Source organism: Schistocerca gregaria, chromosome 11 (genome assembly GCF_023897955.1).
Source record: "Schistocerca gregaria isolate iqSchGreg1 chromosome 11, iqSchGreg1.2, whole genome shotgun sequence".
Lineage (NCBI taxonomy): Eukaryota > Metazoa > Arthropoda > Insecta > Orthoptera > Acrididae > Schistocerca > Schistocerca gregaria.
The window spans coordinates 96,644,444-96,664,959 of record NC_064930.1 but is presented as its reverse complement, the minus strand read 5'-3'; the positions used below and the strand labels follow the sequence as shown (position 1 = coordinate 96,664,959).

Genomic DNA, 20,516 nt, shown 5'->3' with positions numbered 1-20,516 from the left:
ACAGGAAAATTAAAGAGACCTTTGGAGAAAAGAGAACCACTTGTATGAATATCAAGAGCTCAGATGAATTAAAGGCAACTGAGAAAATCTAAGGGAAAAAAAATTAAAGAGTAAAGGACATTGACTAATGTGGTACAAGGAAGAAAAAACTACATTTTGTCAGACACTTAGGTTGACATAACTTTTCACTCTGTCCAAAGAGGCCTCAGAAGGCCCAACAGTACAAACAGGCCACCTAATAAAGAGAGAGAGAGAGAGAGAGAGAGAGAGAGAGAGAAAACACTTAGAAGTGAATCCAGAGAAAAAGACAGGAGGCAGGCCCAGAACATCCATTTTACAATGTGTCACCAGTTACACGAACTGCAGCAACTACAACCAAATGGCAAAGATGTTGAGGGACAGAGATAAATGGCTATATCAACAAGGCATTCTCTTCAGTGTCTGATGATGATATTACTGCTTCTGTTTCTGACACTGCTTTACCAATGTGAAAAATGTCAAATGACTATTCATGTTACTAAACGGTTATTCCAGTTCACAATTTATGGTTCACAGTTCAAACTTCCAGTTGCTCATAAACGCCAAACAAACATCCCGCTCGGTGTACGGACCATAACCATTGGACGATAGAACAGTGGAAAAATGTTGTGTGGACTGATCAATCATGGTACACAATGTGGCAATCCGGTGGCAGGATGTGGGTGTGGTGAATGCCCAGTGAATGTCATCTGCCAGCATGTGTAATGCCAACAGTAAAATTCAGAGGCGGTGGTGTTATGGTGTGGTCGTATTTTTCATGGAGGGGGCTTGCACCCCTTGTTGTTTTGCATGGCAGAATCAGAGCACAGGCCTACATTGATGTTTTAAGCACCTTCTCGCTTCCCACTGTTAAAGAGCAATACAGGGATGGCGATCGCATCTTCCAATACGATCGAGCACCTGTTCGTAATGCACGGCCTGTGGCGGAGTGGTTACACAACAATAACATCCCTGTAATGGACTGGCCTGCACAGAATCCTGACCTTAATCCTATGGAAACTTTTGGGATGCTTTGGAATGCTGACTTCATAGCAGACCTCACCAACATCTATACCTCTCCTCAGTCCAGTACTCTGTGAAGAAGGAGCTGCAATTCCCCAAGAAACCTTCCAGCACCTGATTGAACACATGCCTGTGACAGTGGAAGCTGTCATAAAGGCTAAGGGTGGGCCAACACCATACTGAATTCCAGACAGCAAAAAATAACAGATACCAAGAATCCCTAGTAAAAATCACTACCACCACTACACAGCAAGAGAATAACACACAGGCTGGTACATATGCAAACAAATTGACACACAGAATTGGGAACTACTTCAAGAAACAAGGAATAAGAAATAGAATATGAAAGTAATAACTCTGTACAGAAGTATCTAAAAATGGAAGATCACACTGACATGTACCAAAAATATGGCATTTGGCAACTCCAGTGTAATAGCTGTGATACTCTATAGTTTAAGCAGACAGGCATAACTTTTGAAATAAGTTATAAGGGACAAAAAATAGTATGCCATTTAACATTTGCAGAACACCTCCAGCAAGAAAACTGGCAGCCCAAAACAATAGAAAGGCAAATGAAAAAAGGCAGATTCAGCAACAAGAGAGAGAGAGAGAGAGAGAGAGAGAGAGAGAGATGGATGCCACCTAGAGAACACCAGGTGTACTGATAATAGTTTCACTGTTGTTCATCATCAGATAGCTTAGTGGCAGGTATCTACCCTTTAACAGGGAATGCTCACAGGTAGAAGGCCCAGTGTGGTGCAACGTGTGAAGTAAGCAGGCAACTGCGCCACAGAGATACACTCGTGCTTCTTACAGCCAACGGAGTAAGTCTGAAAGTGGTTAAAGTGTGGCCTTCCGAGTGACAGGATGGCCCTTTCGGAGAACCGTCACACAAGTTGGATGTGCAGTGTGTGTTGTGCAATTATGGTGATATTGATGGTCACTTCAACATTCTCACATCCGTAGAAGAGGTACTGAGGGTCCACACAGCACAGACACCCGCCGGGTTCATCATACTGTAAGGGCAGCAGTGGCAGATGACACCGCTACGACAACAGAGATAAGAGGCTTGTGAGCCCTGATGATGCAACACGAACTGTCGTGAACTGCTTACTACCAGTGTGCCTACAGGCACGCACATCTCCAGCACTGATGTGCATGGCGCGACTGGTGATGTCAGAAGATCACTTGGAAGACAGAATGGCACACCGTGGTCTTCAGCGACGGAAGCAAATTCTGCCCGCAAGCAAGTGACGGTCATTTGCACGTACGACATATACCTGGTGAGCACTGTCTCGAAGAGTGGATTTGTCCGACACACACTGGACCCACCTAAGGCATTATGGTCTGGGGCGGCGTAAGCTACAACTCTCGTTCACTTTTGGTGACTCTGGAGGGAATGCTAACCAGTATGTGGTGTGGTTATTATTGTTGTTGTTGTTGTTGTTGTTGTTGTTGTTGTAGTCTTCAGTCCTGAGACTGGTTTGATCCAGTTCTCTATGCTAATCTATCCTGTGCAAGCTTCATCATCTCCCAGTACCTACTGCAACCTACGTCCTTATGAATCTGCTTAGTGTATTCATTTCTTGGCCTCCCTCTACGATTTTTACCATCCGCGCTGCCCTCCAACACTAATTTGGTGATCCCTTGATGCCTCAGAACATGCCCTACCAACCGATCCCTTCTTCTAGTCAAGTTGTGCCACAAATTCCTCTTCTCCCCAATCCTATTCAATACCTCCTCATTAGTTATGTGATCTACCCACCTAACCTTCAGCATTCTTCTGTAGCACCACATTTCGAAAGCTTCTATTATCTTCTTGTCCAAACTAGTTATAGTCCACGTTTCACTTCCATAGACGGCTACACTCCATACAAATACTTTCAGAAATGACTTCCTGATACATAAATCTATATTCGATGTTAACAAATTTCTCTTCTTCAGAAACTCTTTCCTTGCCATTACCAGTCTACATTTTATACCCTCTCTACTTTGACCATCATCAGTTATTTTGCTCCCCAAGTAGCAAAAGTCCTTTACTACTTTAAGTGTCTCATTTCCTAATCTAATTGCCTCAGCATCATCCGACTTAATGCGACTACATTCCACGATCCTCACTTTGCTTTTGTTGATGTTCATCTTATATCCTCCTTTCAAGACACTGTCCATTCTGTTATACTGCTCTTCAAAGTCCTTTGTTGTCTTGATGTTCCTCAGTATGTGGTATGTGCAGAATAACATCACATTAGTTCTTTTGATGTTCATTCAACAGGATAATGCTCACCCATACACTGACCAAAAAAAAAAATATACACTGCAAAATCTGCAGCAACTTCTTTGGCCAGCACAATTTCCAGACTTGTCTCCAATTGAGCATCTACGGGATGTGATGGGACAAGAAGTGACTCGTGCAACTTGTCAACTAACATCTCTAACAGAACTAGGTGAAAAGGTCGAGCAGGGGTGGCATAATGTATCCCAGGACAATATTCGCCATCTGTACGATCCACTGGAGGCCAGAGTCAGTGCCTGGAATGCTACCTGTGGAGGCTACACCACACACTAACATGGGTGTTTCAGCATGGGTCAATACTTGATACCTCAGAACTGCTTGTGCTATTAATTTGTAAAAATAATCATTTTGTGTTCTCCATATGCACTGTTGCATCAATAAACCAATACAAACACACAAATATATGTACTGCAGTAAAAGTGTTGTGTGCTAAAATCCAACACATACAGGTGGAAGAAAAGGAAGAATGGACTATCAGGCGTAACAGTTTGGATAGCTGCAGTTATTTCTCGTTTCAAATCATCAATGGTGGCTGGGAGAGGTGGCCGAAACACCATATCCTTAACATACCCCCATAAGAAAAAATTGCAGGGCGTAAGGTCAGGGCTTCTTGGAGGCCAGTGATGAAGTGCTCTGTCACGGGCTGCCTGGCGGCCGATCCATCGCCTCGGGTAGTTGACGTTCAGGTAGTTATGGACAGATAAGTGCCAATGTGGTGCCGCTCCATCCTGCTGAAATATGAGTTGTTGTGCTTCTTGTTCGAGCTGAGGGAACAGCCAATTCTCTAACCTCTCCAGATACTGTAGTCCAATTACAGTAGCACCTTCGAAGAAAAAGGGACCAAAAACTTTATTGGCTGAAATGGCACAGAAAACGTTCACCTTAGGCGAGTCACGTTCATACTGAGTTGTTTCCCGCGGATTCTCAGTGCCCCATATACAGACATTGTGACGGTTGACTTTCCCGTTAGTGTGGAAAGTTGCTTCATCACTAAACACAATCTTTGAAACGAAAGATTCATCTGTTTCCATTTGAGCAAGGATAAAATCACAGAAATCGATTCTTTTAATCTTATCAGCTGCAGACAGTGCTTGAACCAATTTCAGACGATAAGGTTTCATAACTAACCTTTTTCGTAGGACTCTCCATACAGTTGATTGTGGAATTTGCAGCTCTCTGCTAGCTCTGCGAGTCGATTTTCCTGGGCTGCGAACAAATGCTTGCCGGATGCGTGCTACATTTTCATCACTTGTTCTCGGCCGTCCAGAACTTTTCCCTCTGCACAAACACCCATTCTTTGTAAACTGTTTATACCAACGTTTAATACACCACCTATCAGGAGGTTTAACACCACACTTCGGTCGAAATGCACGCTGAACAACTATCGCCGATTCACTTCTGCCGCACTCAATAACACAAAAAGCTTTCTGTTGAGCGGTCGCCATCTTAGCATCAACTGACGCTGGCGCCTAGTCAACAGCGCCTCAAGCGAACAAATGTACAACTAAATGAAACTTTATAGCTCCCTTAATTGGCCGACAGATAGTGCTTAGCTCTGCCTTTTGTCGTTGCAGAGTTTTAAATTCCTAAAGTTGTGGTATTCTTTTTGAATCACCCTGTACGGTAACAAAGGAAATTGTAAGAGGGAAAAAAATCACATTGTTACACTGACCACTGAAGATACTTTAGAATAAGGCATAGTGTGTTTGGTCTTAATAAGACTTCCTTTACAGTTGCAAAATATGGTAACTAACCCACAGAAACTGAAGTTGCGTGTGAGATTCTTTTGGCAAAGCTCAGTATAACGTGTGGGCGTAAAATGGTAACTGGATCTTTCTATCGCCCACCAGAGTCTTCTCCTGAAGTAATCGAAAACTTTAACTTTATAGAAAACTTCAGTTCACTTGTACACAAGTTCTTCAATCATATTATAATTATCAGTGGAGACTTTAATCATCCAACAACTAATTGCGAAAATTACAGTTTTGGTGGTGGTGGGTGTGGTAAGACATCCTGCAAAAAATTACTAAATGCTTTCTCTGAAAACTACCCAGAACAAACAGTTAGGAACCGCACTCATGATGGAAATATATTGGATCTAATGGCAAGAAATAGACGTGGCCTCTTTGAGGATGCCCACACTGAAACTGATATCAGTGACCATGATGTGGTTGTGGTAATAATGTTTACCAAAGTACAAAGGACAAATAAAACAAACAGAAAGATATATATTATCTGTAAACTAAATAAAAAATCAGTAGTGTCATATCTCAATGATGAACCTGAAACATTCATCAGAGGGCAGGAGCATGTGGAGGAACTACAGCTCAGGTTTCAAAAAATTGTTGGCAATGCACTGAATAGATATGTACACACTAGAACAGTTCATAATGGGAGGGAACCTCCACAGTAAACACTCACTGTATGAAATTTCTAAAGAAACAGAGATTGCTACATAATATGTGTAAAACAAAGCGGAGGCCTAGAGATGAGAGATGCTGAATGAAATGTGTTTGGCTGTCAAGAGAGCAATCTGTGGTGCCTTCAATGACTTCTGTAGCAGAATACTGTCTTTCACAGAACCCAAAGAAATTCTGGTCTTACTTTGCTAGTGGCACCAGAATTAGTTTCCAGTCCCTAGTTAATAAGAAAGGAACTGAAATTGAGAGTAGCAAAGCAAATGGTGAAATGCTTAACTCCTTTTTCAAATGCTACTTTACAAAGGAAAACCCAGAAGAATAGCCCCAATTTAATCCTCGCACCACTGAAAAAATGAATGAAATAAATATTAGTGTCAGTGGTGTTGAGAAACAACAGAAATAGATAAAATTGAACAAAACTCCAGGACCCAACTGAATACCTATCAGATTCTATACTGAAATTGTGGTGGAGTTAGCCATTCTTCAAACCATAATCTATTGTAGATCCCTCAAACAAAAACCGTGTTCAGTTCTTGGAAAAAGGAAAGTTCACACCTGTCTACAAGACAGGTAGTAGAAATGAGCCACAAAACTACCATCCAATATCCTCGACATTGATTTGTTGTAGAATCTTAGAAGATAATCTGACCTCAAACATAATGAGATATCTTGAACAAAATGACTTCCTCAATGCCAACCGGCACAAATTCAGATAACATCGATCACGTAGAAACCTACTCGCACTTATCTCACAACATATTGAAAGCTTTGGATCAAGGCAGCCAGGTAGATGCAGTATTTCTCGATTTCTGAAAAGCATTTGACTCAGTGCCATACCTATGCTTATGGTCAAAAGTATCATCATATGGGGTATCAAGCGAAATTTGCGACTGGATTGAGGATATTTTGGATGGGAGAATGCAGCAGAGTCGTCGTCATCTGTAGAATCAACTTTGGGTGTGCCCCAGGGAAGTGTGTTCGGACCACAGCTGTTCATGTTGTATATTAATGAACTTGCAGACAATATTCACTATAATCTCAGAATTTCTTCAGACAATGCAGTTACTTATTATGAAGTACTGTTGGAAAGAAGCTGCATAAATATTTAGTCAGACCTCAGTAAGATTTCAAAGTGGTGAAAAGACTGGCAACTTGCTTTAAATGTTCACAAATGTAAAACTGAGCATTTCACAAAATGAAAAAAAAAAAACATAGTATCGTGTGACTATAGTATCACTGACTCACTGTTGTAAATGGCCATTTCATACAAATACCTGGGTCTAACACTTTGTAGGGATATGAAATGGAATGACCACATAGGTTCAGCTGTGGGTAAAGCATGTGGTAGGCTTCAATTATTTGTAGAATACTGGGGAGGTATGATCAGTCTACATAGGAGATTGCTCACAATCACTTGTGCAACCAGTTCTAGAATACTGCTGAAGTGTGTGGGACCCATACCACACAGGACTAACAGGAGTTTTGGTCAGTCGGTACTTCAGGGACCACAATTGCTAAAGCCATAACTGCCTGAATCATAACATAAGAAAAAATAAGTGCTGAGTAAAAACCTGAGGTGAAACAGGCAAAAAACACAGCCGAGCAACTTTAAAAGAGCAGCAGCTAAGGACAAGGACGATCACAGGAAAAATTTCTCGAAACATCGTCAAGGTGGCAGAGGTCCCCACAGAGGGGATCAAATTTGTTTCACTGTGTCGCTGTGGTGAATAAAAAGTAAGACATGATTGACAGAATGAGTGTCATCCACTAACTGACACAGCAGACGGCAACTGTAGAAGTAAACATAAACAGTTAGAAAATGGGCACCGGATCAGAAACTGGTGCACTGTCAAGGGTTAAGAGCAGGAGGCACAGAGTGGGGCAGGGTTGCCGATTAATAAATGGCTGTGACAAATACAACAGTGTCCTATATGCCGCTGGCTTATATGACCTCCGAAAGACATGCGGGCTGAGAGGAAGTCGATCGCGTAATTGTGAGATGTTTAACGCCCCAGAGCTTGTCCCCTGAAGAGAAGACCATCGTGCACTCTGAAGTGATACTATGTGCCAACAGACAGCAGCATGTGAAGAACATCTGAGGGAACAGAATGACTGGCAGGCTGAGGCAGGAGAGCTGCAGTCTTTGCAGAAGCATCAACTGCCTCGTTCCCTGGCACGCTGATGAGAGCAGGAACCCATGGGAATGCTACATTAGTTCTCTCCACAGTAAGCGACTGGAGGCAGTCTCGGATCCGTTATACTAAAGGTGGGCTGAGTACAGCATGTGAAGGCTCTGGAAAGGACTGAGAGAATCTGGCCAGATGGCACAGTTCGGAAGCCCGTGTCACCGGATGTGGCCCGATAAAGGGGGTAGAGCTCCGTGGTAAAAAATCGAGCTTCGGTCGAGAAATCGATATCGAAAAGGATCGTCACTGAGTATGAAGGCATAGCCGGCACAACGGTCGGTCTCAGAACTGTCGGTGTAGACGGAGACACTGTCTGCGAGCCACGTGCAAAGTGTGAGAAACTCGCCGCGATGCACCAGGTCAGAGTAATGTCCGTAGTGAAATATGCTCACTATTTTTATATACTTGAATTTAGCATATTTCGTGACAGTACTCACTTTTCCGTGGATGTTTATAAGATGATATTTGACTTTTTTGTGTTGGCGTCAGTAGTCTACTGAAAGTATGATTACATAATGCCATTTCGTCGGCTACAAAAATGTCTCGGTTCAATGCGTTTGCCTCATTTTTGGTGCTTCAAATACCTTTTTTCCGAATGTGCTTCCTTCTTGATGTTTATAGAAAAAAGTAGTAGAATAACTCATTTTTGCTGGTCACTTGCAAATTATTATAATGGGGACCTGTACATTGTTCCACCGTCACACACCGAGTGCTCACTGCTGACTGACTACGGTCAGAGACGACTCCGGCGTCAAAGACATTTCACACGATCTTCCACTTGTAACCAGTCTCTTTGATATTATTCGTCATATCTACTAATATTAATTGATATGCTGTCACTCTCGAACATATAAGCAAATTAGCATAAAATAAGGCAAATTACAATTCACAAAAAATATTCTGACAAAAATATAAGAAAACATTTACAACCTCCCTCATTAGATTTGATATCGACAAATCCGGTAGAAAATAACACATCTCCCAGATCCATTACAGTAGGAAGTGAATGCAGTCCAAAATTAATGGGTACCTCGGCACAAAGCTAGAGCAGTGAAGAGCTCGTGCTCACGAGGAATGTGGCCAGTCTGCCTGTGTGATGACTGAGGAGGACATCCTGTCAGCAGAACAATGGTAAGCAGCTTCAGCACAAATACTCTCAACGGGAGTAGTACAGAAGGCACCAATGGTGAACAGTTTTAAGATTATGTGCGGATAAATATACGATACATCCACAATTCAATTTTGAACGGACAAGGGACCAGTATAAACGGAGGAGGATTGTACGATCCGCTCCCCATGAGGTTTACATCTATATCTACATCTACAGGGATTCTCTGCAAATCACATTTAAGTGCGTGGCAGAGGGTTCATCGAACTACCTTCACAATTCTCTACTACCCCAATCTCGAATAATGCACGGAAAGAATGAACACCTGTACCTTTCTGTACGAGCTCTGATTTCCCTTATTTTATCTTAGTGATCATTCCTCCCTATGTAGGTCGGTGCCAACAAAATATTTTCACATTCCGAGGAGAAAGTTGGTGATTGGAATTTCATGAGAAGATTCCAATGAAAAACGCCTTTCTTTTAATGGTGTCCAGTCCAAATCCTTTATCATTTCTGTGACACTCTCCCCCATATTTTGCGATAATACAAAATGTGCTGCCTAAATATGAACTTTTTCGATGTACTCCGTCAGTCTTATCTGGTAAGGATCCCACACCGTGCAGCAGTATTCTAAAAGAGGACGGACAAGCGTGGATGTGGATGACCTCACACTTTTCATTATTTAGGGTCAATTGCCACTTTTCGCAGTATTCCGATGTTTCTTCTAAATCGTTTTGCAGTTTCTTTTGCTCTTCTGGTGACTTTATTAGTCGATAAACGACAGCGTCATCTGCAAACAACCTAAGATGGCTGTTCACATTGTCTCCCAAATCGTTTATATAGATAAGGAATAGCAAAGGGTCTATGACACTACCTTGGGGAACACCAGAAATCACTTCTGTTTTACTCGATGACTTTCCGTCAATTATTAAGAACTGTGACCTCTCTGAAACGAAATCACAAATCCAGTCACGTAACTGAGACAATATTCCATAAGCACGCAATTTTACTATGAGCCACCTGTGTGGTGCAGTGTCAAAAGCCTTCTGGAAATCCAGAAATACGGAATCGATCTTAAATCCCTTGTCAATAGCACTAAACACTTCATGTGAATAAAGAGCTAGTTGTGTTTCACAGGAACAATGTTTTCTAAACCCATGTTGACTGTGTGTCAATAGACCATTTTCTTTGAGGTAATTCATAAAGTTCGAACACAATATATGTCCCAAAATACTGCTGCATATCGACGTTAACGATATGGGCCTGTAATTTAGTGGATTACTCCGACTGCCTTTTTTGAATATTGGTGTGACCTGTGCAACTTTCCAGTGTTTGCGTATGGATCTTTCGTTGAGCGAACGGTTGTATATGAATGTTATGTATGGAGCTAATGCATCAGCATACTCCAAAAGGAACCTAATTGGTATACAGTTTGGACCAGAAAACTTGCTTTTATTGATTTAAGTTGCTTCACTACTCCGAGGATATTTACTTCTATGTTGCTCATGTTGGGAGCTGCACCGCATTAAAAAAAAAAAAAAAAAAAAAGTAGAACATTGAGGAAGCGAGTACAACGGGCTGACAGATAAGAGATGTGGGGAGATCAACAGAGTTTCTCAAACATGAGTCCCAAGAATTTCAGTGTGTCAATGAAAGGAAGGAGGAATGAGCCAAGATGAAGGGCCAGGGGAAGAAACTCCCAGCACTACCAGAAGTCCTTTAAGACTCTCGTCAGCAGAAAAGTATAAGACGCTGTCGATGCTCCACGAGTAGAGACAATCGAGGCATCACTGAAGGCATTGCTCGAGTAGAAACGCTCACTGAGAGCTGAAACAGATAGCAAAGTCATCGACGAAAAGAGAGCCTGAGATACTCCGTAGGAGACAATCCGTAATAGGGTCAAGGGCTGTGGCAAATAAGACGACACTGAGCACGGAACCCTGACACGCCACCTTCTCTTGCAAAAATGTGTCTGACAGAGCTGAGCACGTATGTACCTTTACAATTTCTAAGATAAAAAGGAGCAGGCTGCAAGATCCCCTCACTTTTAAACTGATACTGTTGTTACTCAGCTTAGTCGTGAGACCGTAGAGGGTGGTATATGTGACGTACAGTACGACTGGTCAGCATTTGCATCCGGAATTTGCGAGTGTAAGTCGGACCTTCCTCGATCTGCCTCGGTGGGTCGCGTCGTCAGATTTCCTCCTGCATGTGCGTGGTGCAGCTCTCATAAATGTCGTCCCGTGCAGATTCTTCATTGGCGCATTGGATATCTCTGTCGATGGAAGCTAATTATCTGAAATTGCTGTCGATCAACTTCAGGGTATCTATTTACTTGAAATTAACATTCAGAATGCCGTAATATCACTTTTATTCCTATTAGATCAATAATGAAACACTCGTGTCACAAACTACTCGTAACCGAGACCACGGCTACCGTCGAACGAGACAGGAAGAGCTCTTAACGCCGACTGCCAACTTTGGCGCGCAGTCCGTATCTCTTACTAGTTTCGTCAAAATTTGTGGATTTCCGATCCAGTTTGTACTTACTAAGATATGCATTTGTTAATGAACGGGTGTGAATTTTAACGAGGCAAAATTATGATAAATAGCTTTAAACATCCAGAGGCTCCTCCTAGTATTGGTGTCATCATAAATGACTTTAATCATAAAATATAAATAAACAAAATCGGTGACTTTGGTGCCAAGATGGCGGTACTTCCCGTCACGTATATTTCCCAGGCTGACGCTCGTTGCTACAGTCAAGTGCCGAGCCTCACCCCACTACGCGCGACATACGGTCGCTTCGTCACCTAGCCAGCCAGTGTGGGAAATGCTCTTCGAACAATGGCCGACTACGGACTACAGCACTTCCTAACTATTGTGAATACACCAATAAGAGACAATAATTTATTATAACTGGTAAAAATGTCTTCCTCACGTAAGAGGCACCTTACAAGGCGACCCCAGAAGCCCGATTCATACACAATACGGTGGACACCTCTCCTCCAGCAGGTGCCATATGTCTTCTTCAAATCAAAAAACATGTCCACAGTTTGGCACTTACACAAAGAAATGTTCATAATACGAGTGGACAAGGTGACGAGATGATCAACTGCAGAGCAGTGCCGAAGGAATCCCTACTGGACATTACTGAGGAGATTCCGAGACTCCGGCCACAACACTAGCCGATCATTAATCATACCTTCCGTCACCTTGCAGACGTTACTGGTGAGGGACACTGGGTGGTATATGGAAGGAAGGTGTTTGTCCTTACCAGTCGTAGTTACAGGAATGACAATGGCCTCAGACCAGCGACTGGGAAATGTGTCATCTGTCAAAATGCAGTTATACGTATAGAGGAGAAAGTGTAGGCTCTGAGGAAGTAGGTGTTGCAATATCAGAATGTGAACACCGTCTGGTCCCGAGACAGATGACCAGGACGAAGAGAGTGCACGTTTAAACTCCTTCATAGCAGAAGCAGTACTGTAACAGTCACGACTTTGGGAGGAGAAAAATATCGTTCTTGCCTCCGCCACCTGTTTTGGAGGAAGGCAGGATGACAGTGGGTGAACATCGAAATGTCTGCAGAATATCAGCCCGGTGTGTTGGAGATATCGAGGGAGTCTACAATAATGGTGTTCGCTACGGTCAGACCGGGAACTGGGGTTCCTGAAACCCGACGGAGATTTTGCCGAACCACAGAAGATGGAGTGAAACTGTTAAAAGAGTGTTGAAAAGAAAGCCAATTAGCATTTTTGCTATCTTCAAAAATACTGCAGCCCTGCACAGTAGCTGTTTATAATTAATACAGTTCACCATTGTGTGACGGTGTTTAAAAATGTGAAGAGCTCGTTACTGTGGTGGTGGTGGTGGTGGTGTGTTGGTACTTATGGGCGCTCAACATAGAGGTCATCAGCGCCCTGACACGCATTAAAAGGAATGAACGTGGACAGACCTAAGAAAACTAAAACACACACTCAAAGAAAGCAGGAAAAGAAGGAAAATGTTGCATAAGAAAGTAAAACCTAAGGAAAGGGGAAACATAGCAACAAGAATGTCACAGGAAATTGTTATTGGCTGCCCACTTCCATAAAATATGGGCTAGCTTGTCACACAGTAGGCAAATTAAAATCCTCTCCCTAAAATCTTTGTAAAAACATTTGACATGTCACAGAACTTTAAAACTTTTCGTCATTGTGTGCGGATTGCATCACGGCGTGCCTCAGTCCACACGAAACGGGGGCACATCACGGCGATGAAGAGGTACGAGATAGGGAACATTCCGCAGCAGGAAGGATAGCGCCTGTAAGGTATTCTACCTGGTCTCAGTGTAGGGGGAATGGTGTTTGTCAAAAGTGGCCAGTGAGGAGTAGAGTTGCCAGTCAGCTTCAGAAAGCTGCCACTGGGTTGGATGCACAGATGGGATGGGCATTACAAAATAAATGACACGGGGCAAATGCTCACTCGAGTGTGTGTCGGAGAGAACAGACCACTTGAAACGGCGAGTAAGCCGAGCGGGACGGATCGAGAGGCCCGAGTGGGAAAAGGAGTGTGTCGAATTTGGTAGAAATGTAGGTGTACCCGTGCTCAAACAGATTAGATCGAGCTGGCTGAAGACGTTTACTCGAAGAGAGCCTCTCGGACAGGGGTGTGGAGAGCCCCAAAGGGAACGGTGGCACTGAAGTCACCGAACAGCAGAAGGGATGAGGAAGTTGAGCAACAGGTTGCAAAGTGCCTGCCTGGTGACAGCAGAATGTGAGGGTGAGTAGACAACTAGCAGGTATTGATCATATACAGACAAGGGCAGGACGAATACTCACAGGTTGGTCTGATCCAAGGTAGTGTAACAGAGGTACTGAAGGAACTGAACTGAGAGAGTCTTTGAAGACAGACATGAACTATCCTGAGAAAGTCTCTTAACAATGTTTCAAGAACCGGCTTTAAATGATTACTCTAGGGACATACTACAACCCCCTAGGTATTGCTCACACAGGGATCATGAGGATAAGATCAGAGTAATTACTGCACTCATAGAGGCATTCAAACAATCATTCTTCCCGTGTTCCACATGTAAATGGAACAGGAAGAAACCCTAATAACTGGTACACTGGAATCTACCCTCTGCCATGCACTTCACGGACGTTTGCAGAGTGTAGATGTAAATACAGCTGATATTTGCTATTGTTATACGGTGTTGAAAACAACAGGTTTTTGCAAAACTCAATATTTGTTCTCGGCCAGTTACAGCAAAAATGAATAAAGGCAAGCTGTTCTTTGCGAGATCTGAAGGGAGAATAAAAATGAAGTACATCATTGTCAATGATAATGTGATAGAGTTTGCTGCAAAGATTGAAAAAAGAAAAAAAAAACTAAAAACTATACGCAGACATTTGCCACCAGAACCAAGAATAGAAATAAATTAGTGGTTTACATAGCACCATTAACTTCTGATTATTGCTGACTTCAAGCCAGCTTTGTCAGGGGAAAGGAACATCAAGAAAGAAGCAAAAAGGATGATTATGTTTTCAATAAAGCATAAAGAAAAAGGATGGCTCAACAGTACCAAGCAACATCAGGCCTGTCGAAAGACGGACACTCGAAAGGAACAGATACAGTGAACGAGAATCAATTAATAATAAACTACAGGTTGCACAAAGTTTGTGCAAAGATTTTCTACAGATAATGAAGGAGCACAATGCAAATGTGGTTAATATATTGCCGCCTTGACGTTGACCTCCATCTGTCCAATGGCCAGCTTCACACATCCGTCCACATCAAACCCACCAACAAGCAACAGTACCTCCATTATGACAGCTGCCACCCATTCCACATAAAACGGTCCCTTCCCTACAGCCTAGGCCTTCGTGGCAAACGAATCTGCTCCAGTCCTGAATCCCTGGACCATTACACCAACAACCTGAAAACAGCTTTCGCATCCCGCAACTACCCTCCCAACCTGGTACAGAAGCAAATAACCAGAGCCACTTCCTCATCCCCTAAAAACCCAGAACCTCTCACACCCTAAAAGTGCCCCACTTGTGACAGGATACTTCCCGGGACTGGATCAGACTCTGAATGTGGCTCTCCGGCTGGGATACGACTTCCTAAAATCCTGCCCCGAAATGAGATCCATCCTTCACGAAATCCTCCCCATTCCACCAAGAGTGTCCTTCTGCCGTCCACCTAACCTTCGCAACCTCTCGGTTCATCCCTATGAAATCCCCAAACCACCTTCCTTACCCTCTGGCTCCTACCCTTGTAACCACCCCGGTGTAAAACCTGTCCTATGCATCCTCCCACCACCACCTACTCCAGTCCTGTAACCCGGAAGGTGTACACGATCAAAGGCAGAGTCACGTGTGAAAGCACCCACGTGATTTACCAACTGACCTGCCTACACTGTGACGCTTTCTATGTGGGAATGACCAGCAACAAACTGTCCATTCGCACGAATGGACACAGGCAGACAGTGTTTGTTGGTAATGAGGATCACCCTGTGGCTAAACATGCCTTGGTGCACGCCCAGCACATCTTGGCACAGTGTTACACCGTCCCGGTTATCTGGATACTTCCCACCAACACCAACCTATCCGAACTCCGGAGATGGGAACTCGCACTTGAGTATATCCTCTCTTCTCGATATCCGCCAGGCCTCAACCTCCGCTAATTTCAAGTTGCAGCCGCTCATACCTCACCTGTCTTTCAACAACTTCTTTGCCTCTGTACTTCCGCCTCAACTGACATCTCTGTCCGAACTCTTTGCCTTTACAAATGTCTGCTTGTGTCTGTGTATGTGCGAATGGATGTGTGTGTGTGTGTGTGTGTGTGTGTGTGTGTGTGTGTGTGTGTGTGCGCGAGTGTACAACTGTTCTTTTTCCCCCCTAAGGGAAGTCTTTCCGTTCCCGGGATTGGAATGACTCCTTACCCTCTCCCTTAAAACCCACATCCTTTCGTCTTTCCCTCTCCTTCCCTCTTTCCTGAAGAAGCAACCGTCGGTTGCGAAAGCTAGAAATTCTGTGTGTGTGTTTGTGTGTTTTATTTATTGTGCCTAGCTACTGGCGCTTTCCCGCTTGGTAAGTCTTGGAATCTTTGTTTTTAATAATATATATTCTGATATACAACAGAATTAGCCAACACCTCTTCTTACGTGAAGTATTCTATTCAAGACTGATTTAGCTTACAGTTTATGTATTGATTCATTCCTGTGCACACACAAAGGAGAGGACCACTTCTTAGACTTGGCTTGAAACAGAAAGACCAATAGAATGTAACCTAGTATACACTGTCCTACCGTATTTTCTCAGAAACCTAGAGGCATCCAGCCAGAAAACAGTCCAAATGAAATTCATTATTTTCCGACTCTTGTACCAGTAAAAATCAAAATACAGTAATTACGTGCACAGTAATGGTCTTCACGGAAGAAAGCAGAAAATTTAATAAGCTGGTACATTATTTCCTTATCTGTGTAACAGGTATAATACTGACAAAGCAGTAGAGTGTATAAAGGCTAGTGGACAAAAAGGAAGTTATTTTTTCACTGACTGCATAATATAAAGTACTGGATCAATATGGCATTGTCAAAATACTAAATAAAGATTGAGCTGCAAAGGATCTCAAGCTCAGTGCACTAAAAGCCCTGCGATCTGAGATGCCTTTCAAAGTAACTACTCAGCTTATGAAAAGGTTAAGAAGAAGTTACTGTAGTCAATATTGAACACTTATAACGCATGTCCTGAGCAGGGCGACCTGAAGAGATCCAGAAACTGCAGTCAAGAAGTGATGAAAGCACAGATGTTGGAGAACAACAACATGGCCAGCACGGAAAAGAAAAAGTATGTCTTAAAACTTTACATGTAAGGATACCAACGAAGGAAACTTGCTACTCGCCATACAGTGGAGATGCTGAGTCGCTATAAGCACTAACGTCACTCTTTCGTATTGTTACATTGCATCCTGGTTTTTCCACAATAAGTAATGAAGTATTTTAACATACTAGAAGGAGCAGATGAGTGATCAATAGAATTACAGTTTTGCATTATTGTAGCCAGTATTCTGAGCTGTATCTGAATGTCATCTGTTGCTATTTTGCATTTATGATTACGAAACGATTATGGAAAAGTTTGATACTAAAGTGTTATATAGCACTACATTATTGTATTTCTACACACAATAAACAATAAAGAAGCATTCTTTGAAATTAAAGTTAAAAAAGAAATGGAAAAAATCAATTTGAATGGGCACGTTAACAAAACTTTTAACTTCTGTCTTTACATTTATCCATCTTTGAAAAGAAAAGCAAAGAAAAAAGAATCTTGGAAACTTTGTCCCTCTATTCTGAAATAAACAATGAACACTGTAAACAAGTCAAACACACATTAAAAAGGCTGTGTAAATGTTAAATTATTCCATTTACATAATTAGTATTGGAGTAAGATATTTTTAAGAAAACGCTCCTGAAATGTAAGACTGGTCCTTCAAATGTTACAATTTCCTTTTTCAGCAGGTGTTTTTTAAAAAAAAGAAAGTGTAACACACAGAAGGAAAACAAAATAACTGGCAGTTTTCATCCTTCAAACTCAAATTTAATGTGTTGAAAACAATTCCAAACCTGGTGTGCCTCTCAATACAGTACCTGCGGGTGAGCTTGACAAATGCAAGCCTGCCCAGAAGAGAACTCACCTCCGTAGTCATCGTCCACATAGTCCGCATTGTAGAAATTCTTCCTTTTGCGACCCCAGGCCTTCGCGTCCGGCAAGTCGTCGTCCCGCTCGCCGTCCAGGTCACTCGCCATGTCGTCACCCTCGTCGTCGTCATCATCGTCGTCATCCTCGTCATCGTCAGAAGCTACTCCGAGCACTTCTTCCTGCAAATAAACAAGACAGCTTCAGCACTGCTGCCCGAGGGAGATGACAGGTATAAATACTGCTCTACTACATAGTGAGGGAGGTCCTACCATCAACTAAATTATCTGGCTACAAAGTTTTTCGCGACGGAGTCCTAGTGTAAAATATTCTCGGTTCACTCGCTGTGTCAAATTCAGATAAAATCCTAAGCTCTCAATGACTACCTCCATCCTCATCGTTGGGGGGCTAAAACTGACTGTCGTGAGCTGGTGATGCTTTCTCTTTTATACCCCACAGGATTCGCTATATTACGTCACGGTGCAAATGTGGACATGGCGGGTACGGAGGTGGTGCTGTCTACATCCACAGATTTTGTTTGAACTCTCTATCCAGCATTGCGGCCGTGCGAGGTAGCCGTGCAGTTTGAGGCCCCTCGCCACGGTTCGTGCGGCTCCTCACCCCCCCCCCCCTCCCCCCATCGGAGGATCGAGTCCTCCCTGGGGCACAGGTGTGTGTGTGTGTTGTCCTTAGAGTAAATTAGTTTAAGTTAGATTAAGTAGTGTGTAGGCCTAGGGACCGATGACATCAGCAGTTTGGTCCCATAGGAACTTACCACCACCAGCATTGCTCCACAGTCCAGTCCCTCGCATCAGGTGGTAAACTGGGAGAAGTCTTCCCCCGTGCTTTTCCTTATCGAGTGCACACCTCCGTGCATTTGCTAACTGCGTAGCCAGTCTCTACTAAAGTTCTTTTAAGAAAGTCTAATTTCAACTGCTTCCCTGATTGCAGAGTCCCAAAACGTCAATGCGCGAGCAACTGTCCTTGTTCAGTCAAACAAAATTTTGTGCTTATTTAACAGGCTGCACTCTTCCACCACTGACTCATCCAAATATCCGTATTCCAGGTGAGGCCGATTTTTGACACAGCAATCGGCACTAGTCCACAGAGACTGACCTACATAACTTTCACTACACTTGCAAGGAATGTCATAAATGAAGGATGAAAGATTTTGAAGAACGAGCACTGTACATTGCTCCCTTCCGGCCTTCCTGCTTCTTCAGATATTCTGACAATACAGTTTTAATCTGGCTGCACGGCACTAATGCACGTAGTCACCTTCCTTAGATGTGTCTGTCGAATGGGATTGCCGCGCGGGGTAGCCGTGCCGTCTACGCTGCCTCGCCACGGTTCGCGCGGCTCCCCCTGTCAGAGGTAGGTGTGTAGGTGTTGTAACATTACAGGACATATTGGGACATATTGAAGTATTCGATACTGTAAACTTTTAGGGGATGTCGATACAGATATGCAAAATGTAAAGGGAAACTTTGGTGATGTTTAAATATTGTACTGTGTCAATATTAGGACATTTTGCACAGAAAGAACAAAAATAGAATTAATGTAAATATATATTAGTATTAGTAACCTATTTTCATTCAATTTTGTAATTATATTTCATTTTGTAAAAGAAAGACTCACTGTTTGCTGTAGCTCTGATTAATTGTATAAATTATCAGTTTTGAGCTAAATTATTTCGTATAATATGGACAAGATACTTTTAAAAACTCACCAGCTAAAGAGAAAGTCTGTAAATGAACGTTTAATGCACACTTCTGGAACTTTCTATGGAGAAATTCTATATTATGATCGCAAAAATACGAAAACTTGTAAAAACTGTTTCATAACCTAATTTCGAAAGACGATTTGTATCAAGAAATATTGCTGAAAAGATTTATTTACGTTTTGAAACACGATTTAAATCATTTTACATATAAATAGTTGTTCTAAATCACTCAAGAAATATCCAGAATCAAATGTCAAGATATTTCTGGAAACATCGGTACAAATCTGGTGAAGGTTATCCAGAAGCTGGTAGAAAAATGTTATAAAATCTATTTGGAAATTATGCTTGTCAGAATTTATATGTACTGATCCTTTTACTTACTTTAATCTGTACTAAAATTCTGTAATGTCTAATTTAGTTTTAAGTCGTGAATTGCTATCGTATTGTAAACAAAACATTGTCAAAGACTCTCATTGTTTGGAAAGATATTAATACACCTAGGAGTTGTCAGTGGCCAGTTCGGATATGCAGTGCGGTTAGCTCGGAGAGTCAGTTGTTGAGTCTGTGAAGTCTGTCAGTTCTGTTTGTAAATAAACGTCTGTAATGAAGAATTACTTGTTGTCGTCAATATGAACTCAAGACCTTTTGCACGAAGCAGACACCTCCTAATGCAACGTTTTAATTTGGTGTTGAGGAGTTGAAATGTTATAGTGTGTAGGTGTGTAGGTGTAGGTGTAGGTGTAGGTGTGTGTGTGTGTGTGTGTGTGTGTGTGTGTGTGTGTGTGTGTGTGTGTGTGTGTGTGTGTTGTCCTTAGCGTAAGTTAGTTTAGGTTGGATTTAGTAGTGTGTACGCCTAGGGACCGATGACCTCAGCAGTTTGCTCCCATAGTTCTCAACACAAATTTCCAAATTTTGAATGGGATTCAGATGGACGAATCAGCCGTTCTGTATGTAGAAACTGATGCGTACTGATCTGTATCTCAAAGAATGCAGGTTTCAGCATCCAGCTCACAAGACAGCTATGGTGAACAGTTTTTTGCACAGTCAGGACTACTTCAGAC

The 20,516-nt window shown here is 42.5% G+C and overlaps 1 protein-coding gene across 1 annotated transcript in view; it reads right to left on the bottom strand.

Moving 5' to 3' along the window:
- The window catches only part of LOC126294980 (something about silencing protein 10), a 177,341-nt gene that overhangs the window by 102,223 nt on the left and 54,602 nt on the right, over positions 1 to 20,516 (bottom strand). The window contains exon 3 of the mRNA XM_049987214.1: positions 17,731 to 17,914. Coding sequence (XP_049843171.1) covers positions 17,731 to 17,914 — 184 coding nt within the window. The remainder of the gene's footprint in view (positions 1 to 17,730; positions 17,915 to 20,516) is intronic.